At 37.2% G+C, this 26527-nt stretch overlaps 1 protein-coding gene across 3 annotated transcripts in view; it reads right to left on the reverse strand.

Annotated features, from left to right (window-relative positions):
• TTBK2 (tau tubulin kinase 2) overlaps window positions 1–26527 on the reverse strand; it is a 101689-nt gene that overhangs the window by 36373 nt on the left and 38789 nt on the right. For 2 of the 3 annotated variants that reach the window (XM_074909602.1, XM_074909601.1), the window contains exon 6: window positions 24152–24256. In XM_074909602.1, coding sequence (XP_074765703.1) covers window positions 24152–24256 — 105 coding nt within the window. Of the gene's footprint in view, window positions 1–23172; window positions 24257–26527 lie in introns of all 3 variants that reach the window. The other variant, XM_074909603.1, reaches the window with a different exon arrangement.

Genomic DNA, 26527 nt, shown 5'->3' on the forward strand with positions numbered 1-26527 from the left:
GTATAATTTCTTCTCATCCACAGAGACGCTGCACTGAGAGCTATCATTTAAGTACATCAAGAGCTGCCATTACTGTCAGTATCAATTAAATACAGTGGGATTATGCAGCAATGTCTTTAAAAAGGATTCAACAGCTCATATAATCAGTATCTGCTAGAGTGGTATGATAAGAGCTGAACCAGTGTTACGGTGGAAAATACTTTCTACAGTGCTCTTAACATGAACAGGTTCTCGGATTATATTCCATAAATCTTAGGTTTTGCACGTTATCGTAACATTTAAATGGTGCTTGGACCACATTTTGTGTTCAAGCAGGACAGAAAATTGAATTACTATCTTAAATCTTGCAACCATATTGTATTCCATACTGAACATTACCCTGAAATGACACATAACACTATAGTTGCAGAAATTTCACAGTACCATGCAAGTATAAAAAGACCAAAATGTATGGAACTGCTAAATTTCAGGATAAACTAAATTTTTAAAAAAAAGGCCTTAAGTCTCTTTCTTAGCAGTTCTGAAGATTGCCAAACCATCCAAGTAAGAATAATATAGTATTGCTGCCAAGACATTCGAAATACAGGTAAGTTTCCAAAAAGATGCCGTTTGATGAACGGCACTTCTTCAGAAGGGCACTGAGCGCTTAACTAAAACACTCAGAAATACAATTTCAGTAAATCCCAAGAGCATAAAGTTTCAGAATATGAAACCAAATGCTTAGTGTCTTCAGCCTCTGGTCTGAATGTTAAAAAGGAAGGACTGGATTCAGTTTTACTACGTTAAAGATTTCCATTCTTCTGAGAACAATGAAAAATATTAAAACTATGATGAATTGAGGCTTTTATTCCTATGGTAAAAACTTTGATTTCTACTTTAGCACAAAAACATTCCAGTTGCTTGACAAGGAAATTTAAAAAGAGTAAGAAATGGCATATGGAATCTAAATTATGCCATGCAGTTTACAAAAACTAACAATCTGACCTATTCCAGTTCTGTCCAGGGGTAGAAAAGTCCATATGAGGAATTTTACTGTGTACCAACTCAATTGTTTTTGAATGTTAAAGTCACCGCCACCCTTAGACATTCCTATGAAATTATTTGTCCTAAAATGATTTCAATTATCTGAGAATCACCTGGCTGGGGAAAAAAAAAAACACAAAAAGCGTGAATATTGTTTCTATCTATTAGCTCACCATGAAAAGAATTCTGAATTCTTTCCCTCAGCAAGGATATCTAAATCCTTTTACAAGCTCTTGTCTTAAAATGTAGTTTTTATAAATCTGACTTAAGAGCATACGTAACTCTGTTACATTTTAAACCACAATGAAATACCTTTTGGTAATGCAGCTGGTCACTATTTAATAGTAGTATTACAATGCCACACACCAACAATAAATTAATTCTATCGTGTCATTAACAACGTGAATGATGGCTCTAGTAGCTCAAATAAAGTTTGCTCAATTCAGAATAGAATTTATAGACTTCTCAGAATTTGCAAAACTTCTGTAACTCTTTCAGCACTCTTTATGCATCTCACAATGGCTCATGTAGTAAAAGAGAATTATTACAGGCAATAATAGCAACATTCTGAATGATTCACTGCATTTTTAAAAATAAAATCTGATCATGTTAATTTGGTTTTAGACACCTCTAAATTTTTCCTAAGCTCACTTGCCGCCAAGTGCAAAAAAAAGCACTTTATAGAAACATTGTTTATAGTATTGTCTTCCAGATACCTTATCTAAGAAAGCTGCTACCACAGCAATTGAGTAAAGTAGATATCCTCGTTGAGAAAAAAGCTTAATAGGTCCCATTTTTTTAGTCATTATGGGTGACCCATTAAGACAACCAACAGAACCTATGGCATTTTGGCATAGAGCTGTAAAGGGCATTTGTAGGGATTCACTGTCTCTTTAGTACATTTGAATACATCTGCAAATTCCACTGACAATCTTGATTAAAATGGATCACATCTACGTTCCTTTCCATAACAAATACCACAATCAACGTTCTCCTGGTTTTTCACTTGAAATTTAGTAGGGGTTTTTTCTTATCAGTCATGTACTGGGAGCAACCGCCACATGCAGGTGCTGTCTCAATTGCAGGGATCCATTAACAGTCCACTCAGCAGTGGATTCCATTCTTCAGCTCTTCCATATTTAACAGCTTTATTTAACTTGCAGTAATTTTATTTATTTATGGCAATTATTGTTATCATGTTTTTTCTTCAGATAGAGTAAGAAAGTTTCTGAAATAGACAACTCTCAAGCTGGCACAGGAACAAATGGGAAATTAGAGAAGAGTTCTCAGATTCTGGAGTCACACTTTCTGCAGAAAAAAAGAATTCCTACAAAACTGTGCCTTAAATCCCAGGTATGAAATTAGTGGCAATGGCCATACAGATCACATGATTTAATTCCTTTATTAGAATAAGGGATATACATTCTAAGAAGGCTAGAGTTCTTCCATACTTATATTTGACATAAACCATGCTTTGCAAATCTCCAAAACTGTAACTTGTTTGGATCAGTTTATCTAAAAAAGTTTTCCCTAATATAATTACCTCAAGAGGAGAACTGGAAGTCAGAATCATCTCAGATTTGATTACTAACACTAAATTCTTCAAATATAAGTTAAAACAAATTATTTTGAAAATAGAGCCATATGGAGCAGATCCAATGACCTACACATAAAGGTACTTTCTAACGTAACACAGTTTTCTCTGGAAGTGGCCCTTACCTGGAAACACATGACAGTGTCTTAAATAAACTACATGCAGGAAATTAGGAGCTCATAGAAAAGTGAACTATTTCCTCTAAGCACACAGGTTTGCAGATTCCTGGGAGACACTATGCTTACAACCTGTCTACAACTGTTGCTTCTTTGGAGGGTCTGTGGAGAAGGCAAATCACACTCCTTGGCTCAGTTTAGTATCTCTAGACAAATGCTCTGGCTTTATTGCTGTGGGCAATGTTGGAAATGGTATGCAAAGCAAAAAGTTAACTTTTTACTGCATTCACAGAAACTAGCTAACAAACATGAAAAAATAAACCAATGATGATTCTTTACACTGTATCTGACACACACCATGATTCTTTCTATCGGTCAGGCAATGACTGAGACGTGTCTTTAGGTTCTGGACTGAGAAACCAGCTCAAGCAGTGAACCCCCATCTTCTCGGTGCTGCCCCTAAAGCCGAGTTCTAAAGCACAAAGGAGGGTGGGCAGAGAAGCAGCCACCTACATTACCTCTATTTCCCTTTGGTAAAGGGAATACCTCTTCCCTTTAAAAAGTCTATTTCCTAGTTCTTTTACCCAACAGGAATATATTTCCAGGATTGGAACTATATACAGTTACAATTCTTTGGAACCTTTCTTCATACCAAATGGCTTCAACAATTCACATTCCCATCCCCCATTTTTTTGTGGATATAGGCTTTACATTCTAGTTTAGCACCTAGCATGTGTTGGCACCAGTTTAAAGTAAATTTGTGGATTATCTGGGTAAGGAAAGATCAAGCAGTTGAAACACAATTGCCATTACAGTATATTAGACATCTCAATTAGTTTTCACTGTATATACAGCTCTTCAAACCCACACTTTTAGCTCTCTATATAAAACATATCAGACACTAATAAATGAGTACTTGCACTTCGAACTGTTTATCGACCCATCTCCTACCAGCTGTCAGTACGATATGCTATTTGACTCAGATCTACCTAAACAGACGTTGTGACTTCCAAACATTGATTGCAGCTGTCTGATCCTATGCTACCTAGTTCCAGCTGAAGCTGGGTAACAAGCCAAGTTAACATTTAACAGTACAGTTAAATTGTGCTATTGGAGTTCTAACAGACGTGATGACAAATGAAAATGTAACTCCAACTGCCTGTGCTATAAAGAGCATCACCATCTCTAAGACAGCAATATTTGATACACGAACCAGCTCCCAAGCTACTCAGTTTTCAATCTGGAATATTTACTTAGCCAATATGATGCATTAGCTGAAAACAGGAATTGTTCTAAAGCTGATTCATGAGCAGACAAAAAGTCTGGTGGGCTGGAGGTGGTAACAACCTACTAAATGTCTGTCACAAACCTGAATTTACTGCAGTGAAAAATCATACAGGATAAATCTGCCATGTGTATGATTGCTTTGTCCTGTCCAATCTTTCTTCTTCCTGACATACCAGGAGCTGAAGCACAGATTACTGTAAGAGGAAGGCTACCTACATAAACCAGCTAATGCTCAGGCTGAGAATTTCCCCCAGACAGCAGAATATTGTTTTACTTCTTTCCATAGTAAAAATGTTACAGTTGTTCTGCATTATGGGAACTCCTGTGCTCTTAGCAGACTGGACAATCGAGACCTTCACTTTTGTTTTGTACATCTCATCCTCAGTATTTATAAAGGATAATGCCATACATTAAAGAGTTGCATCAATCCAGTAGCAAACTTATTTCAGTAGTACACTTACTTTCAGGTAAGGGTAAGAAGCAAAAGGGCTGAAGCAAGCTAATATACATAAAATAACACTCTTTTCAACTATTCAAATGAATTTTTCATAACTCAGCAGAGAATTAGAAACTGAAGTTTCTGGTTTGATTTTGGTTTGCTTCTATTTTCACCAGGAAACAAATTTTACTGGACCAATCTGCTTTTCCACTGTAATAGCTTTTAATTTCAAACAAATAGGACAGCTCTCAAAGACTTTCAGCTCCTGCAAGTTTCATGAAATTGGTGATTAAAGACAAAACCCAAATTAGTACCTTGACACAGAGGCAGAGAGTTAAAACTCAGTTAAAATGGCTCACATCCATCTTCAGAAAACCAACCAACTGGTCGATCGGCATGTATTTCAGATGGCAAATAAGCACATGCCTAGTCCTGAAACTGCAACTATGTACTGGTCAGAAAGGTAGTATGAAGCTGAAAATACTAAGAAATTTGGAAGGCATAAGGGAAACAGTACGCAAAACCATAGGAAAGCAGTAAGTTTCACCATTCTTAGAATAACTTGATTTTTTCCAAAGATAGTATCAAATCTCAGAGGAAAAACTATTTCTCTTTTTTTTTTTTTTTTTTTTTCTTAAAGGGCTTTTACAGCCCATTCTCCTGAGCATCTATCAGTTCTATAGAAAATACAGGAAGTGCTGTAACAGAATATAGAACAGCTGTACAGCAAACCAGAACTTCTAAATGAAATTGTTCAGTGAGTGTTTGGATGTGGTATCAGTGTTCTGCACACCACAGGAAAGAAGAAGAAAAACAATATACCCCAACACTTACAAAATGTTATATTATGAGAATTAAATCTTTTTCATATCTCAACCATTTATCATCCTGTTCCTTCAGGCAGGATATTAATAGATTGTGTACTCTTTTTATTTTTTACCCCAAAACTCCATAAATATTCCATAGAGATGTTAAAAAATAATCACATCACACAAAATTCATATATCAATTCTACTGTACCATCTTCTAAGTCAATTCATAATGGTTTTTATCTTTTACATTAACTCATTACCTGCTTTTTCACCTTGTACTATCATACATGAGACACCAGCTGTCTGTCTCTAACACTGATTTCCTTCATTTCTTCTTTGTCACCTTTATCAGTAATGCAATCAAACTTGCAAGGATCATGTTCAGCAGAGGCTGAATAATTTTGAAACCTAACAATTTAATAGTTATTTTAATCAATTTATTCAGAAATAATGTCTGCACAAACCTCTCTAACTCCCTTGTCTTCCCTATAAAGTTATCACTCAATCAGAAATGAAGCCTCAAATGACTAATGTCATAATTCTTTTGACTCAGGCAGAATCTTGCTTATAAAGCCAATAAAACAAAGGACTCTTGGCTTAGTCTCTACAGCAAATAACCATTTGCATGTAGGATATTTTGACATAAAAATCTAAACCTTTTTCAGTTTCTCCTGGGATTTAAGGAAAAAAAATTTAAAGATTAATTAGGCTCCCATCTTTGTTGACTTAGACGACATGAGGGAAAGAATTAAGGAGTATGTATAGATCATTTAAGAATGAAGCTATAGTTTATGTCTTGCACTGAATAGCTCTGATATTATATAATTCCTTTGCTACAGAACTCAAGGTTATAAAGAAAATAAGGCTGTAATCTTAGACTCTTTAACAGAACTCCATTTACTGAAACAAAGCTTTTTTCTTTAAAGTAGTTAATTTTTTTAAAAAAAGCTATCAACTATAAAATGCTTAGCTCAGAATTTAGAGGGAAATCTTGCAAACCTCATCTATTTCCAAAAATATGTGTAATGTTGTCTAACTGGTCTAGCGAAGAAAAGCTGAAAACAGTTTTAATATTTGTTCTTTAGACATTTTCTTTGTTCGACAGTAGCAAAATGTAAAAAATTTAATTTTATAGACATGAAAAGGCAGAAGTGGGCTATAACAGGAAGGGATAGTCAGGTTTCCAAAAAAATTACCCCAGTCATCTCTTCCAACACTACTTGTGAATATTTATTTATTTATAAAAATATTTATTTTAGAAACTAAGAACATAATAAATAGCTTCCAATTTTATTTTCAGGAGCTTACTGCATTCTGCTTGGCACCTGAATTTTATCACATACATCTCTGTTGCTCCTTCTTTTATTTGGCCCATAATAGCTGATTTTACTAATTGCTGTAAAACACACAGTGCAACAACATTATTCAAATAAAATAAGGTTTACATACTGAAGATTTAAAATATTTGTTTATAATTTCTTGCTCATTCTGCGCCTTTCTGCTGATTTATAGAGAATTCAGTACAAAACTATTGCTTAATGTTTTACAGTCCCAGCTCCTAATCTTCCCAAGAAGTGCTGAAGAGAGGTGGCTGTTAGGAGGCTGATCTCAAAATACATTATTAAGATTCCTGTCCTATGGTTTAAGCTAAAACTGCAACTTGCCAGCTTATTCCATCAAGTCAAACTCCTCAGTAAGTCAGTAACAATGAAAAATTAGACATAATTTAGCTTTGTTGCATCACACACTTCTTCCCCATCTTGTCTTCATTCTCCCTTAGAACAAGTATTTCTAGAAACTGTTTCAAGAAGTAGCTGACCCAGTGCAATGCTCTACAGACAGACTCCTTTTGGTCCTGGCAGAGCACAGTGGTCTTCCCAGGCTAGATAGCCCACACAAAGCTTCACACTAATGCAGCTGAACTACTTCCAGATTTAAAGTTCACCAAGGCATTCACATGACACCTTTGAGGTTATCACCAAATGTTTCTGGTTCTTTGTTTCAGCACCTGCAATCTTTACTTCTGCAATATAGAGAGGGAATGAGGCAGGTAAATATTAATTCTCAAGTCACCTTTTTCCCTCTCCTCCCCGTTTTCCCCTTGTGCTTTATGTGTGTGCGCCTCATACACTCCATCCCTCTCCCTTATTTCATGGAATCTCATCACGGATGGAAAGGAATAAGGGAAAATCTGAAGAGTTAAGTGGAACCAGCAGTGATTTGGTAAAGACTGGTTGAAAGAACTATGCAAGTTACATAGCCAATTAACATCTGATGTTACTTCACCGTGTTCAGTGACTTCTTCACATTAATTTCTATCTTTGTTAGACAAACAATGTAGAAATGAATAAGAAGAATTCTGGTTTTAAAATTGCCCAGTTATAGACATTTCATCCTAAGAACTTCTCATGCCAAATTTTACCATGCACAGGTCTTTGCTTTGTAACCATTAGCACTGAGGTGTCCAGTACATCATGCTTAGCTTTCACACAAATGCTGAGGAGGAAAAGTAAAATTTTGTCACTTCCCTGCTCCAAAAAATTAGGTTGCAAGATAATGGTGTGTTCACTCAAAGAGACAACTTATGCAAGATCTTATGTATATCAATGCATACAAGCCTCAGAAGACTATTAAACAGATAGGAACTTATTAACACATGCTTTGCTTCCTCCATTATCCTTTCCATAATTTGAATCTTTCTATGACAATAAGGAGGAGAGGGTAATGGTGTTATTGGTCCAATACAGCAATAATGAAGAGAACCCTTTGCTGAGCTTGAGCCATGGAAGGCTCGCGAGTGCTTCTTGTGCCATGCCTGAATAGTTACGTAGCTCTCACCCCATGTCACAGGGTGCCTCCATGCCAAGCTTGGGAACACATGTTGAACTATTCAAGTTCTTGTGTTTTTCAAACAGGTTAGGAAAAGGATAAAAGGGAAAGATAAACCATGATTATCTTAAGGTTCAACTTTCTCCTTGTAACATATCATGTACAGCACCTACAACTGCAGAAACACTTTTTGGTCACATTCATCACTTGCAGCCCAGACAACAGCAGCCTAACTACACAGCAATGAGACATGACTCCAGTAAACTCTACTCACACAAGACTGACAGTGAAAAGAGGAGGCTAAAAAGAAGTTGTTGCAATAACTGATAAGGAAATAACCTAAGGATTGATGAAATATTTATCAGAGTAGAAAAGACATATAGATAAATTTTAGAGAATTTTGCATAAGTTTCAGTGAGAAAATAATATGATTTAGTGAAAACTTGAAGGTAAAAAATGAAGAGCAGCTCAAAAACTGTATTGCAAGTTTAAGTGACAATACACTTTAAATATGAGGTGGGCAGTATAGCCAAGGAAGGATGATAAGACTTCAAGAAGAAAAATAACTACAATTTTACTTGTTTAGGTGCAAACATGCAATCCTCAACTAATCACATCCCCCCGTGTAATGTACTATTAGGGACTGAAAGAGAACATTACTGAGAAAAGATAGCATAAGGTAAATGCCAGCAACCAAATGCTTCTCAACAGGATGAAACAACCACTGAACAGTATGTTTAACAAAATGACATGGGCCATTACCCTGCAGCATCTGGCTTTCAACAGTTTTAGTCAGGTTTGGAAAAGAGGTCTTTTTAGACCAATTAATAGATTTTAGCCAATTATTTATTATATGTTTAATATGGAACAGTATGAATTGAAACAGGTCCCTGGAATGTTTTTGTACTATTGATTTTTTTTCATATAATCCCCTGCCACTTAATATTGTGCTCATAAAACACATCCTAGCTGTCCTTCGATTTTGCTTTAATCTGTATCACTCAAAGCAGAGAATGTATCAAGGAACTGCTGAAGATACCACGTATCTTCCTGCTCTTATTAAACAAAACCAAAACCTGAAAGTGTACCCATTTTCTGGAATTGACCGAAGTGCTGCTAATCATTTAATAGGCGGTCTCAATTTAATCCAAATTTTAATCTGAATGCAATGTTCAGTAAGTATTCTTGAACAACTTTCAGTATATAGATTCTTATTTATAATAAACACATGCAGTCAAGGAATTATTTGGGAATAGTTACTGACACAAATTCTAAATCATCAGTGGTACTGAGACAAAGAAAACTGCACCAGTTTTAGTCAGTGCTGTCTGTGGGCCACTTCCAAGTAATATCAGTGTTTGCAGATCAGGCTATAACAGCATTTACTTGAAAAGGAGATTAACAAGCATATATAAGCAATTGATCTTTAAGCAGTCTGTGGGCTCAAATTGCCTTAAGAGAGGACAGAAGATTTGCAATGATCTTTTCTTCTTGCAAGAGTGTAGCTTCACCACTGCTCCTTTAGTTCTTAAAATGATCCCTTTTTTTTTGCCCATCATAAAAAGCATTTAATTGATATAGCTTCCACTCTTTCCATAGCAGAAAAAGGAGGGGGGAGGAGGTGGGGAAGGGATGTGGTGGTGGGAGGTGGTAGTGGTGGTTTGAGTTTTCGGGGTTTGGTTTGGTAATTTTGTGGGTGGTTGTTGGTTTTTTTGAAAACAAAAAAGAATTCAGCTTCTTAAAGTATATTTCCAGGACACCATCTGTCATCCTAAAGGGAAACTTGAATATAAACCACTCATTTTCTGGAAAATCCTCAGAACCTGAGGGCACTGAAGAAAGGCAAGCAGCACTTACCTGATTTTATAAATATATTGTTTTTATTTACTGTATATAAACACCTGAGTAGAATAATATGTACATTGCTTGATGCAAGCAGGTTTGTAACTGCTTCCCTAGAGAATAAAAAGATCTAAACATCTGCATTCACAATTGCTTCCACTGCATTTTTCTAAGGGTCAGACTATACAGCAGCTGGTGTATCTTCTGCTTTAGCAGAAGTCAGAGACAATTTTGTTACTGACAGGTCACCAGTAAATAGCATGAGTAACTCCTCAGAAAATATTGGAGGATACTCTGTCTCCATGGGATTTGAATACTTTTGCTAATGTTTAGAGTAAGAGTTGTGTGACTCCTTTAATGCAAAGCATATCGGGGGGAAAAAAAAAAAAGTGTTACATTTCCTAGTTTTTCTAAAATCAGAACTTCTCAGCTTGTTAAGGTTTGACATTTCAAATTTCCAGGTTAAAAAAAAAAAAGTAGTCTAGCAAGTTAGATCTAAAATACTGTAACCCTCCTTAATGTATGTTAAGAGTATGTAATTTTGATTATTTACTTATTTCAAATAAACACAGGGAAGTTTAGACACTTGAAATAAGGTCATGATAAACAAACCTATGAGGGTGAGAGCTCTTGTCTAAACTCTTCATTTTGGTTAAATAACAACTGAAGAATGACCTAAAGTCTAGTTACTGGGAAGGACAGGAGAAAGGTGGGGAGAGGGGGGGAAGAAGTCACAGGGTAACTCTCCTTTTGACCTAAAAGCCTTATTTATCAAAAATACACAGAGAAAACAGTCTCTTCAAAATACTTTTTAACCCACTAGTTAGGATACTCTCAAAAAGGAAGCCCATGTTCCAAACTAAGGACCAAGTTAGGCAAAAAGTCTTCTCCACTCATCTTTGCAGAGTCCAAATCACCAGACTCAGGGAATTGGTTGTTAAATTGACTAATTCTTTAGGCTGCCAGTCAGTGAGACCTGTATACTGAGCAGAAAAACACAGATGTTTTAGATAAAAAGGTTTTATCTAAATGCCACCTTCTTACAGATAGTTTTTCAATTGTGTTTTTCCCTAGCTTTGTCAGCTCAGCTTGCATACATGTCATACCATCTTTGTAAAACAAATACAATTCAGTTCTTTGTAACCTGAAGTCCACATAAATAAAAGACCACAAAACTCAGGCCTGTGATAATACATGATGGTGGAATTTATGGATATTTTAAAAATTATGACCTCAAAATCATTTTTAAAGGTTATCTGTTTAAGATCAACGAGTAGTGGCTTCTTTTTTCTTTTATTTTGCTTTCTTTATATTAAATTTAATAGTACCTCAAAGAACAGTTGCGGTTAATATTCATTTTAAAACAGCAGAGATGCCAATTGCCCGAGAGCTAGCTGTAGTACTGATGATGTTAAGAATGCAAATGTCCTTCAGATTTTATCCCTCAAGGTTTTCTATTTCTGTACCACAGCTGACACCTACACTTTCTACTATCACCATGTAAATAGAGACATATAAACTGAAGATTGTATGAAGTTAGGTTTACATTCAAAAAGAATCATTTATTCTTTGTCTCAAGAAAAAAAAAACAGATGCCAGTGCTACTTACTTCAGCCATCACTAGGACAATGAGAAACAAAATGGTAGGTAACATAACCCTTTGACAACACTCAAAAAGTAATAAACAGTAGACTCTGAATCTCATAAATATACTGAACTTCCATCCTGATAAATGTATTTTCCTGATGGTTAGACAAAGTCTCCCAACAATTAAATTCTAATTACCCTGCTTTGCAGTAATCAATTCTTATCTACACCATTAATTCAATTATTGGCTTTCTCGACAATTTATTCCCCTGTCTGTTTCCTTCTTCCTTCTTTTAACAGCCTACATCATCCCCAGCAGTTTTTGTTCTCCTTCCCATGCACATTTTTCGCTCTTCTGACCTTTACTGTCACCAGACAAGGCTCCTCCCACCAATTAGTGGGTTTTTATCAACTTCCATTCTAGAATTTAATTCTACTCCAAATACCTGCATCCTAGTACTGTCCCCAGCGTGTAAAATTTAGTTTCAGAAACCTATACACACACACTACTGCCTGAGTTTCCATATTCTTCATCCTACTCCCAGCCACACATGTATCACTGCTCAAGGTTTCCCCAAAGTATATGTAATTAAAATACATTCCAAGCAAACAAAAATAGAATGGATGAAGAGCCAGGGTTCAAATAACAGAGAACAGCAGCATAGTTGCAGAAAAATTTGTTCATATGCCATTTGTTTACATATGTTTTTCACAGTTTAGAACACACTGGCATTTTATTTTTTAGATACTGCACTTGGGTGTTCAGAAAAATTTCATTCTAATAAAATAGTACTAGATCTTCAATGCATATGAATCTGTGTACAGAAAAAAAAAAAAACACCAAACAGATCAAAACTACTCACTGTAAATAGTAAAATATATGTTAATAGAGTGAACACATTTCAAAAGACCTTACCTGCAAGAGTTACACTTTTTCCTATTACTCTTAAAGTGAATATACAGTACATAGATAAAGTGGCAGAATAGGTAAATTTCATCTATACTTTAAGGTACATAACACCAGTACTCCCTACATTTAGAATACAACATTTGCATTCAGAAATCTCACCTGCAAAGTTTTAAGTTTTTTCCTGATATATTTAAGTCAGACTTCAAGTTCTTCAGTTAATAAAACAAGGTTAAGTAAATTGAAATTGAACAGAAAATATAAAATAATATTACCAAAGCTCTCATTCTGAAATGTGTGAATTATTCTACACCCTTCCAAGCAACACCATGATACATATTGGTCATTACTTCCTTTCTTACATCCTTCACAACCCTACAAGCTGCAATAAATGTTTGTTTCTGACTTTTAAGTTGTAACCAGGTAAATTCAGATCATACAACTTAATGAACTGCAGCCCTTCACTAGTCTCTTCAACAAGTTCATACATTTTACAAACATTTTATTACTGAGATACAAGGAACATATACCTCTCTATTTGAAGTTACTCCTAACAAACATAGTCAGACAGCTGCAAGACAGGACAACTTCACTAAAATTATTCAATTTCAAATTTAGCAGTTAAAAAATACTTTCTTTTACAGTAATTTTTCTGAAAGAACTATTTGTAGCATGCTGTGGTTTGAATTCGGCTGGTAGCCAATCTCCACGTGGCCAATCATTTACTTCCTCAGTCCCCATCAGTGAAACAGGGGAGGGACAAAAAAAAAAAAAAAATGTGTAGGTTGAATAAAACAAAAAATTTAGCAAGAGTAGCAAAACAACAGTAACAATAGTAAGTCCAAACAGGCAATATACAATGCAGTTGCTTGGTGACTGGTATGCAGCCTGCCCCCAGCAGCAATCCTGACTGCACCAAAAATCCCACCATGACGACCAAAAAATGGCAATGAAAGAGCACGCATCCCCTTATATACTGAGCATGGTGTCACATGATATGGAATACTCCAATGACAGATCTGGGCCTGGCCCTCCAGCTGTGCTCCCTCTCAGCCCAAGCCAATTTAACTATCCTGGATGAAACCAGCACAGTCTCCACCCCTTATTCCATACCATTTATATTATGCTTCAGGCATTAGGGTTATTTACATTATGCTCAGGCATTAGGGTGCATTGAGCACCAGTGTCTGTTAAAGCCTTATACTGCTGGGGGTCAGATGTGCCATGCCATCCAATCCACACAGGCCAATAGACTCGATTGTCCCTGTCCCCTGCCTGGCTGGAGGCAGGGCCCCTCTAACGTTGGTCATAATACGCACTATCAACAAATGGGTTAGTGTGGTGTGCACAGGTTTCAGCCTCATCTTGATCGCTCACTTCTTGTGAATACAAATCAGAAGTTCTTCCCACAGGATCGTGAGCAAAGTTGACTTTTCTGCTCTGTTTGGCCACTTGATTACTGGAAACCAGAGAAGCAATTCTCCTAAAAGAACCCAGTTCTGTAGTTGTTCTTCCTTCCAACTCACACACCCATTCTTCTGGGAGGTAGGTAGGTTTTCCATCCCATTTCTTCATGTCTTCTCCACGGTCATGTGGACAATGCCACAGGTTCCCCTGTAGTGTGTACCAGTTCTCTCAAGTAGAGAAATGACTGCTCCTAATAGCCGACATCCTAGTCCGTGCAGGTGGGGAGTAGGACATGTCCTCTTTAAATTGCTGGAATTCTTGAGAGAATTTCTCCATAGCTGCAACAAGGGGGAAAGAGAGACTTTCTTCATACTGTCATAGTCAGCGAGCCGATTCATCCACTGCTGGTCCCTCTTCATCTCTCCAGTCCATTAGTGCTAATGCATTGGCATATGATGATGGTGTGCTCTGTACAAACTTTCACCCCATGGGCTGGATGCGTTGGACTTCATCTGGATCTGTGGGTAGCTGTGTATTATGTGAGTCACAGTAAACCATCTCCCACATGGCTAGCTTCCTCAAGTATTGAATACCTCTCTCCATAGTGGTCCACTTACTTAGATGACATGCAAAATCTTCCTTGAAGGGATACCTCTCCCTCACACTTGACAGGAGTCGCCTCCAGAGAATTTTGTGTCTTCTTTCCAACAGCTTTATCGATGTCCCCTTCCCTAGACAGGGATCCCAGCTGCCTCGCCTCCCTGCCCTCTAGTTCCATGCTACTGGCCCCACTATCCCAGCACCGGAGCAGCCAGGTAACGAGTTGCTCACCTGGATGGTGGCTGAAATCTTTTTGCATGTCTTGCAACTCGCTCAGGGATAAGGATCGGGTGACTATCAATGGCTCTGCCTCCTCCTCCTGTTCTTCTGATAGGCCTGGTTCGTTGTCGCCCTGTATACTGTGAGGGGATTTTCTTGTGTATTTCTTCTTCTGTATTGTAGCAACTGACACCATCATAGGTTGGTCCTCTGGCTCAGCTGCAGCGCCTGTGGTTGGGGTTGTAGTGGCTGCAGCTTCTGTTGTGAACTTTGGAGTGGTTGCAGTGTCTGTTATTTTGTTACCAGATCCAGAGCCCTTCTCTTCATTCTGAGGGTGCTGAACAGTGTTTAATATCACTCGGTAAGCATGGGCTAGGCCCCAGCGTCTTGCAGTGAGCTGCGCCTCTCTGGAATTACCCAGGTGACAACATACTTTTTTCAAATATTTTACTAGTTTTTCAGGATTCTGCACCTGTTCGGGAGTGAAGTGCTAATACACCAGAGGTGCCCACTCTTCTAGGTACTTGCCCATGCTACTCCACATCCCCAGCCACTCATAATTTTCCAACCTTGGGGTAGATTTCTAGCTGATACTCTTAAATAGTTGCTTAACACTGAACAAAACTGGAACCACATGCAGGAACACACTGGCTCCTAGAAGTAAGGCAACCATGTTAATGTCAACATTCCAAGGATATCTGAAATTCCTGAATTTCTCAAACACAACTGTAAATAGCCTCGGGACCAATGACTGCATCGTGTCATAGATCAGCATTACACAGTACAGAAAAAAAAAAATCTTAACCTAACTCTCATGGATGGTGAGCAACATCATGGGGAACACATACAGCAAATGAGGTGATAAAATCTTAAGGAACTAAGCAGTAGACATTATGACCTGATCTGTCATTATCTCAAACCTCAGACCCCACACTGGGTGCCAAAAGACTGTGGTGGTTTGAACTCAGCCAGTAGCCAATCACCATGTGGCCAGTTATTTACTCCCCCCCCCCCATTTATAATCAATTCTATCCCTTTTTACAAACTTTACAGCAGATTACTACCTACACAGTCAATGTCTTCGAAGGAAGATGTGCTTCTGTGTTTTCAGAAATTTACTCCCAATTCTAAAAACTGGTGGAACTCCTCTGTTCTTTAACTCCGTGCCATCCTTTGTATTGAAAGCTTGGGTCAAATGGAGTGCATGACCTAAAAATACATCACTGGCTAGGTCCCTGAGTTGAGGAAAACCTAACTGATAGTTAAGAAACAGATACTTCATGTGAATCATCTGTGTCCTTCAGATATGTAAAAATCAGTCCATTCTGTAGCAATAGCTCATGAAAACTGCTGCTTGCTGACTTCAAAAGCTTAAGCTTTATGATTTTTCTGCACTTTTCTTGAAAAAAGGGGGTTTGATGGATACAAAAAAGTGGGAATAAAGACAATGTTAATACCTACAGAAGCAATTTCTTAGATTCCATCATATTCTTGGTGGATAAACTACAATATATTTCCTTCAAGTCTTATTTTTTTACTTTCAAAATCAGTCATATTGTCATATGGCTTCTGCAAACCAAATGAAGGTCATTTTAGACAATCTAATCCAAGGGTGAAAAATCACTCTATTGCAAATCCCACTGGGAAAAAAACAGTGAAATGGGCTGAAAACTGCTTGCTCCTCAAATCTGTAATCATACAGTCCATATGAGGCACTCCAAAATGCAATGAAAAATACAGTAAGTGCTACAAGTGTTGAACAACCAAATCACTCACTTGGGACTCCTCTTCCTGTTCTTTAAGTACTACTTTCTGAGAAGCTCTTAATATTAAACCTGCATTTTTCAAAACAGTATTGAGATAGGAGCAGCTACAGCTGAATGGACTCCCTGGTAGCATGGTTTTAATGGTTCTAAAACACCATGGAATCTGACATTAAGATGGGTAGTATGAAGATGAGCAACATCTCTGAAAATGACACTGAGATGCCTGCCTTAGCAGCTGACAAGCATGACAGAAAAACTTTGGGCTATCGTTTAATACAGAAGTATGGCTTGAAGTCTTCATGGAATTAGTTGGGATGATCTTCAAGAAAGGCTTTCTCATTCTACACTCTCTGCCTTGACCTTTCTTCCAAGTAAGAAGTCTAAGGAGACACCATAACTTCTCAGGAATGAAATAAACTGACAACAAAAAAAACCTCCCTTCAAAGCTGTCTATAAGAAACAACTAAGAACAGACAAAGTGAAAGTGCGATGTTGAAACTAGTTTCTTCAGTAATTCAAAATAAGAAGCAATATCTACAATGCACGCACATAAATAAGACTTCCTATCATTCACGTATGGTTTCTTGTGTTAGAAAATAATACCTTCCATATGCAGCATTATCTCCATCTTTGTGTTGTTCTATACAGACTGGCACTAAATTCTGCTTTTTGTTGTTAAGCACGCCTTCCATTTAAACCTTAAATAATAATTAGTCATTACAGACTGTATTTGAAGGTTTAATGGTCAAAGATTATTTTCAGCTCCTACAGAAAATAATGATACTTTTCCAGTTTCGTTTCCAAACAGCGGTTTAAAAGAAAACAGTGAGGTTTTGGGTGGTTACAGAAATCTCCCTTCCAAGATAAGGAACACTGAAATAAAGAATGAAGTTCCTTTCTTTAAAAATCCAGAAGTAGGCAATGGAGGCAGGTCACCGTCTTTGCTGTTGCTTATCTTTACTGTGAATGAAAGACAATAGGCTGTGAGGGCAGAGATCCTCAAGAGCCTTAAAAATGGCTTGAGGATACTTAAAAGTAGCTTGTTTGATGCTTTAGAAGGGTAACATAATCAAAACAAATCACATATACTGTGTCTGTAGTAGAACCCTGAATTTTGGTGCTTGTCAAGACAAAAACCTTGTATTTATCACACCAGAAAAAAGACACTGTAACAGGCCAGGGGATGGTGAACCTACACAAGAACTTCAGGTTTGTGAAAGAAAAACAAAAAAACCAAACCCATACATACACATATGAACACATGTGCGTATTAGACAGAAAACACTGACAGGATATATACAGAGACTGGATGCGAAGACATACCAAGTCAAAACTGCCAGTATGCCTTGGTGACAGGAAGATGGTATCACATGCAGTGATTAGGAACAGAAGTAGCGCTGAGTGGTTGGCACAGGAGAAAGAAGACTACAAGCATGTTGAGTTTGAGTTCATCATAAGTTATTCACAAAGATACTAGGGACAGATGACAGTTTTAGTTTGAACAGAAGGAAACAGTATTGGAACAGGGACATCATGAATGTGAATCATGTGCCTAGAAATTAAAAAATGAGTTTATGAATGAGGCTATGTGAAGATAAAGGGGAAAAGGAGGGAACATAAAACTAAAGAGGGATAGGCTGAAGAAAGATTACTTGAAATTAAATTGTGAGAGAAGATGAAGCCAGAAGGAAGTCAGATAAAGGAAGACTGTCACCAATGATAAAGAGGCAGAAGCTACATGGATGCAGGTTTAGGACCTGTATTAATGGAAAATGGAGAAAACTGAGAAAAGGAGAGAAAGCTGACAGGAGTCACAGAAGACTAAAGCTAGTAATGCTGAGACAAAAAAAAAACAGCACAGGAAAAGAAGATGTCAATAGACAGTATGTTGTTATCACAACGGGTGTGGGAGAAGCCATAAATTAGTTCTGACGGCATAATTACAGAAATTTTAAAATTCTGGATGCTAACATCTCTTAGTAAACACAAGCTAAACATCTTCTTTCAACTGTAGACTAATCTACCTATGCAATTTTCTTTGGAAGCTTGATTATATTATGATCCCCAGACAATTTAATTAATATGTATTTTTTAACAAGAAAATAATTTCAGCTTACTAATATATGAGCCACTATTCGTTTCTAGGTAGACTGAACCAGAGTAGCTTTATTTGTTGTGAACTTTGTAATAAACACTACTTATGGTAAACAACAGCAGAAGAATCAAAACGGCAAGATAAACCCTATTTTATTTCAGAGTAAATCATAAATTAAAATACATTCTTCTTCTAGTTAATGTGTCAAATATCTCATTTTAAAACTTCTCTCTAGCAATAAACAACAATCAAATGAGAATTCAAGAAGTAGGTGCCCCCACGAAGGAGAAAGATAGCTTGCACAAGCTGAACTGAAATAAGCATTAAACTCAGGCTTTGTTTGCCTATAGTGCACAAAAACCCTGGGAGCAATTTTTACTGTAACAACATCTATTTACTCTAGAGAATAATTTAATTTATCGCGAAAGATAGAGCTGCTTTTAACTTCATTCTGCAGCCATTTCAGAAAGGTAGAAAAGCATGGCAGCAAGATGAGAAAACAGACTGAAGTGAACACAAATATATCCAATGCTACTGTAAAATTTGCCCAAAGGAGTCTATGCTAACACATTAAAACCCTGCAATTAAATTAATATGATGTGTGGAAGACTTCGTTCCATAAGCTGTGATTTGGAGTACCATAGACAGGTAAGTACACATGAAGAAACTAACGTTCAGAATGGGTCTACACACCACAGAAAGATAAGGGAGAACCAAGTCCATGCTAGGGAAGCGTCTATGTCATCAATGCATTTTCTGTAATGAAACCAGGTACGTAATGAAACCGCAATAACAATGTGAAACAAAAAATTAATTACTACAGATGGTATGAAAAAATATAAGTTCTCTAATGTGAATGAACCTTCATTTCTACTTTAAAATGTAAACATTTTATATTGCAATATTGCTGGAACGTCATCAAAATTTTTTGACTCATTAGCACTGCTGTCTGTGAACTTCACAGCCAACATATCATATATGGCACCTGAAGTATAATCTATACTTAAACACTGGCCACTACTTTCTGTGTAAGATCCTGCATTCAGCCACTTGAAACCTTCTGCATACTTAAGCTGAAATTCTTCATGTTAGATGACTCTTTTTGTAGCTGCTTGCTTTTAATTCAGCAAATTATTTCAAATTTTTCTTGAATGCAGCTGAAACAAATGTTTGTTTTGTTTATTAACTCCCACAATAATATGTAGGAAGCCTATATCCCCAGTGTGCCTTGGAATGAAGACAGACAAGGAGGAGGAATTTGAGAGCGTACCATGATGACGTCAAGGAATCTTCTGCTAGCTATCCAAACCCGATTACGCCTGAGCTTTTGAAAACTAAATTTTACACAAACTCAATACAGTCCTGTTTGAATCCTGGAATGTGTGGAAGATAACTTCCTGACACAGCTGGTGAGTGAACAAACAAGAGAAGGTGCCCTGCTGGATCTCCTCTTTGTGAACAGAGGAGGACTGGTGGATGATGTGGCGGTTGGAGGCCGACTAGGGCACAGCGATCATGAAATAATAGAGTTCTCTATTCTTAGAGAGGCCAGGAGAGGGGGCAGCAGAACTGACATCCAAAGGGCTGATTTTGACTTGTTTAGGCAACTGCTTGACAGAATCCCTTGGAAGACAGTTCTGAAGGGTATAGGGGTCCAGGAAGGCTGGGCACTCTTCAAGAAGGAAGTGTTAATGGCACAGGAGCAGGCTGTCCCCAGGGGCTGTAAGAGAAGCCTGTGATGGAGATCACCCTGGCTGAACAGGGAGCTTTGGCTGCAACTCAGAGAGAAAAGGAGAGTTTATGGCCTTTGGAAGAAGGGGCTAGCCACTCACAGTGATTACAAAGAGGCTGTGAGGATATGCAGGGCAGAAATCTGGAGCTCTAAAGCTCAGCTGGAAATTAATCTGACTTCAGCAGTCAAGGATAACAAGAAATGTTTCTATAAATAGGTCAACAGCAAAAGACAGACCAGGGAGAGCCTCCATCCCCTGCTAGACACAGCAGGAAACATGGCAACGAGTGATAAAGAAAAGGCTGAGGTGTTTAATGCCGCCTTTGCCTCAGTCTTCAATAACAAGACCAGTTGTACTGAGGGAATCCAGCCTCCTCAGCCAGAAGACAGAGACTGGGAGAAACCCCCCTACAATCTAGGAGGAGACAGTCAGTGACCTACTGCATCACACAGACACACACAAGTCTATGGGACTGGATGGGATACACCCGAGGGTGCTGAAGGAGCTGGCTGGGGTGCTCGCCCAGATGCTTTCCATCATTTCCCAGCAGTCCTGGCTGACTGGGGAGGTCCCGACTGACTGGAAATTGGCCAGTGTGACACCCATATATAAGAAGGGTCAGAAGGATGATCTGAGAAATTACAGGCCTGTCAGCTTGACTTCGGTGGCCAGGAAGCTGATGGAGCAGATCGTCCCAAGTACCATCACACAACATGTGCAGGACAACCAGATGCTCAGGCCCAGTCAGCATGGGTTTATGAAAGGCAGGTCCTGCTTGACAAACCTGATCTCCTTCTACAACAGGGTGACCTGCTTACTGGGTGAGGGAAAGGCTGTGGATGTTGCTTGCCTTGACTTTAGCAAGGCCTTTAACACTGTTTCCCACAGCATTTTCCTGGTGAAACTGACTGCTTGAGACTTGGATGGGCACACACTTCACTGGGTAAAAAACTGGCTGGATGGCCGGGCCCAAAGAGTTGCGGTGAACGGAGTTAAATCCAGCTGACAGCTGGTCATGAGTGGTGTCCCCCAGGGCTTGGTTTTGGGGCCACTCCTGTTTAACATCTTTATTGATGATCTAGATGAGGGGATCGAGTGCACCCTCTGTAAGTTTGCAAACGACACCAAGTTGGGTGGCAGTGTTTATCTTTTCTTTCACTCCTTCAGAATGCTTTCAGGTTTCATTATGGTGCAAAGAAAGGAAACTGAGAGCAAAGAAAATTTCACTTAGTTGTATTGTACTATTCCAGTGGGCACCAAAACTGCCAGGAGAAGATAAATTAGTCTAACTGGAACTGAAGCAATATGAGGAGGTGGACATAGAAAGGAAACCCAAGAGGAGAGACAAAACAAAAGATTCAGACTGTAATAAGCACAGGCTTTAACAGAAATGCAGAAGGGTCTGAATGGACGAACAGTATCCACCAGCATGTACTTCAGTCAAGTGGAATAAACCATGGACTCCCAAGTTATATAATTCTTCTTTTTATAAACACACCCAGAACAAGAACACCTTATCACACTGAAATTGTATGAAACTCTGCTGCATTCCTCTGTCTTGGTACAACATACTGGAATTGACTAAGAGTCTAACGTTGGGTAGCTTAATGTTTTGATAAATTTCTCATTTCCTCTTTGCTTTTTGACCCGATTGCACAAAATAAAGCAGTCTTCCTGACCATAAGGACCTCTTCTCAACTTCTTGTGTGAACTTCAGTCAAGTAGCACTTATATTAACAAGACGACATACTAGAAAACCAATGATAATTTATTCTTGTAATTGCCTTTTAGTTTCAACTCCCTTGCCAGTCTAAGTTGCATTATGCCAAAGAACTACACAAGAGGCTTCTTCTCTACCAGTCTTAAAGCTAACTCAATTTTTTATCTCCATCTGTTGGAATGTATATGCTAGCCAGTGGTGCTGGCCAATGATTTCTGGAGGGAAATACAGTCCTGTCAAACTTTTCTGCTTTCAACCATATCCAAATAAGCCTCTTCCTTTTTTTTTTTTTTTTTTTTTTTTTTTGAGTTGAACAAACAGATTTATGTCCGCCAGGAAATCCTTAATGTTGGGGGAAATACAAAGCTGCCAGAGGACTAAAACCCGATACTATAATTCCCGAAACTTCTCTTCTGATTCTTTTAGAATACATCATGGAAACTCAAGGACTCAGGGATGATATGCAAAATCTCAATGGCACTGGATTCTTTATGCAGAAGTTAGGTGTATAGAAAAGTAGGTTTATGATAAAAATCTAATAATCAACCTTAACTAAAGAACCAGTTCCTATCAACAGAGTACTATGGTTTTTGGAGAACACACTTTTACATTGTTCCAGGTTATTTGCAGTATCTGCTGAAGAAATCTAATGAAATTTAGAAGAAGGATAGCCTTAAGGAAAAGCACATAGCACATTTAATGAAAATATTAATACATTTTATTAGTAAGCAAGGCCAACAGTATGATTGCTATCTATACAAGAGCCATTTCTGACTATTAAGTACAAATAAAACTACTGTCTTTTCTTTCCCCTCACTGCCACTCTACTAATAAGGGTTACACTGTCAGAAAATTCTAAACAGATTAAATTGAAGAATTACTTCAGTTACATTGTAGGGCACTGCAATGAAAAACAAAAGGCAAGAGCTGAGTTGCTACAAAAGAAAGAATAGCAGAAATATTAAATTTTCTGTTGTTATCTCCTACTTTTCCTGAAAATACTACCATTGGTATGTGTATATATATATATATATATATAAAAATTACAGAATCTTGGGAATTGTTTTCTTTTTGAAATTACAGGCCAGTTAGAAAAACATTAGAAGCAGCCAGACATACAAAACATGACAAGAACACCGAGAAATAAAAAAAAAAAAAAAAAAATCATTTAAAACTACTTAAAATATTCAGCTCACCTTTCCAACAGCATCAGCCACTCTGTTGGTCTCCCTTGCTCTTTGCTTTCATTGCAGTGTCCAGCATTATGGCTGAAGGAATAGAGTACAGCAGAACCCCGCTAATTTACCTGACTAATTCACATACCTCATAATTTGCACACAAAAATTTGCCACTTTCCCAACTTCTTAGGCAAAATAAAATTGAAAATCCTGTAGAGATGGCTTCTACTACTCAAATCACATCACATTAATAAATATGCTACACAATACTGAGTAGTACATTATTCAGTATTACCATCAAAATGAAAACTAAACTCGTTTAATACAGAAAATAAGTTTCTATAAAACATCAGCATGTACAATGGCACTGACTTGTTCATTTTCAAACTTTTAAATTAACAAAAGGAGTGCCCGCCAGTGAATTAGGGAGGCTCTACTGTACTTAAAATTGTAATATCCTCATTGATACGCTTTTATCTACAATTGCCTTCAGACTGCATCACATGGGAATATAGCAACTACACTTAACTATGTCCTGTTATACATTATAATTAGTGTTCTATCACTGTTTTAATTACTCAGACTTTCTCTTTTAGAGGATTATACATTCAGCTTAGTGTTTGACTTTTTTCTCCTATATAGATTTTTTTTTTTTAAATGCAATATATAATACCAAGTGAAATTCAGCTCTGGTGTGTTACTCTGATATTTAATGAAAACCTACTTGTCAGTTGATTTTCCAAACCAAAAAGCAGATTATCCAAAAATATCATAGACTACACCTCTGCCTCAAGCCAAAAATCAGAAACCTGATTCATTCCCAACTGTCAAACTTTTAATATAATCAATAAGTCACATGGCATTTCTGATCTGGGATGATGTTTGTCAAGTTTAGATCAGTTACCAGTACAGTGCAACCCCCGTATTTCTCCAGGAAAAAAGACAACATATTACTATATTCAATTAAACAAACTGACAACTGTGGAAAAAGTCTTACTGGTCTGACATCCCCACATGAGTTGGTAAATTGCCGTGCCAAGCCAAAATCCAGCATAAAACACTTCCTACAGGTGCTAGGAAAACGTCCCATTGCAAAGTTAGACTAGGAAGAAAAACAAATACAGATAGTTATATAGATACATACACACACATGTTTCAATATATGCACATCTTAATGCAATAACACAATCATAGAAAATCCATATTGTACTTCTTTATCCTTCCTTTCATATTTTCAGTTCTACTAGACTCCCATTAAATTTGAAGACAACGTTGTTAAGAAAATCAGACATCCAACTTCGCATATCTGAACAGCAGCCTATGTGGTCCAAAGAGATAGTCATCTTACTTCATCACTTAAAATATACTAATTTTTATCAAGAATTTTCCAATCATGTCACCCACTCACATATTTTGATTTGGACATTTGAAAAAACTACCAACCTATGGGCTAACAAGTTCATCTAAACACATTAATATCATACATGCAGAATAGAGAATAAGTTGTGCAACCTGCCATTTCCTCTTCATGAGAGGGTGAAGAACCAGGGTTTAAAAAAAAAAGAAAACCTCAAAAAAACCCAAGACACCAAAAAAAACCCCTCAAAACAACGAAACAGTAAGAGCTGGAAAGTCAGTGAGGGCTTATGGAGGTAATTCATACTGAAAAGCTTCAGTAGATGTTCTTATTTGTCTACAGATTAACATTCCATGTTAGCCCTTCAGAAAAAAAAAATTCTTAACACTGCTAGTTTATGACATTTGAACATGTTTGTTGAATCAGTTCAAGTCTCCCCCCACCAAAACCCCTTAAAATGGATTACATGATATAAAAAAAAGATAAAGCTAAAAGCAAGTTTTGTGAAACGGAGTTGAAACTACACATCTGAGCAAGCTGGAAGCTTAACGTAATAAACTTAGAAAAACTACTTCTTTCATTAAGTGAAACAGCAGTACTGTTCTACATAAATATGAAATTACAGCTGCTTCAATGTCAAAGGTTGAGGGTAAAAACGAATCGAAACCATGAATTGAAATGAGTGTGAGCCACATTATTTTTAAATGGAACAGAATTTCAGCATTGCCTAATTCATCACAAGACAAATAACCACCCATGGATTTCAAGATTTCAGCTCAGCACAAAACTTGATTTTATTATAATCTATACATAAAAAAAGATAAAACAGACTTGTATTTTCAAGCCAGGAAACTGCGTGCTAGAAAGCAATCACGCTTTCTTTTACATGTATAAGTCACAATATAACTCCTAGAGGGGAAGAAAAATTATTTTATGAATCTAATATATTGCCTCATACTGCTGTTTATCCTGGCTCAACGTTTAACTTTTTGGGTTTTTTCCATCTCCTAATAGCATTCTCCATTTCCATCCTATTTGAGCCCACAGACTCCAAGACACAGCTAGATAACAACATGCCCCCCGTACATCCTGCCAGCCATAAAGGAACACATTTCCCATTCAAAACTTGAATTGTTTTCATCATTAAAATTTTGCACTCCCACTAACTCCTTCTCACCTATTTCACTTGACATTCACTGCCTCCTCTGTGTCCTTTCCATATTAAATGAAGTCTTGGGGACAGGTCAGGGAGAATACAAGTTTTATAAGAAGTTGCAAGGAAGAAGTCAGGAAAATGAAAATTCCCTAATGCACAGAAACTTATCAGAGATTTTATGTAAACATCATTCAGCTGGACAGGAAATTTAGCAATATATGCCAGATACAACCAGCCATATTTGCATCTATTAGAAACCACAAAATGCGCTTATTTCTTCCTCATTTACAAATTGTGAAAGTTCAGAGTTCTAATCATATTTTCAATGTAGAGCAATATTAAAAACAGCTTATCCAATTTCAGGAATAAATACAAAGAAAAATGAAAAAATAATAAGAACAGAAGTATGATGCTATCAGATAGGTACTTTCCTCACGACAATTTGACAACACTCATTTTATTAGAATTGCACAATAAAACAACTGAATAATTTTCTCATACAGTCTGTTCTTTCTTTCCTTGTTATAAAAATATTAAATTAAAAAAAAATGCTACTGAAGAGCTTATAAATACACCCTAGTTAGTATCTATTATCTTAGATTTATTATGTGAAGATATTAATTGCCATTAGCCAAACTCATTATATAATATCTAATATAATATATAATGGCAATCACTCTTGATTGCATGACGCTACAGGTAAGAGTTGGAAGTTTTAACCTCAGAAAATTGCAAGGAGGCCTAAGTAACTAGAGGCAATGATGACAAAGACCGAAGTTGTTGCAACCCAATATTAATTAATAGAAAAAAAATCTGCCCTACCTGATGAATAAACATTTAATTATCTGGCCTTTCTCATG

This window comes from Athene noctua, chromosome 6 (genome assembly GCF_965140245.1).
Source record: "Athene noctua chromosome 6, bAthNoc1.hap1.1, whole genome shotgun sequence".
Lineage (NCBI taxonomy): Eukaryota > Metazoa > Chordata > Aves > Strigiformes > Strigidae > Athene > Athene noctua.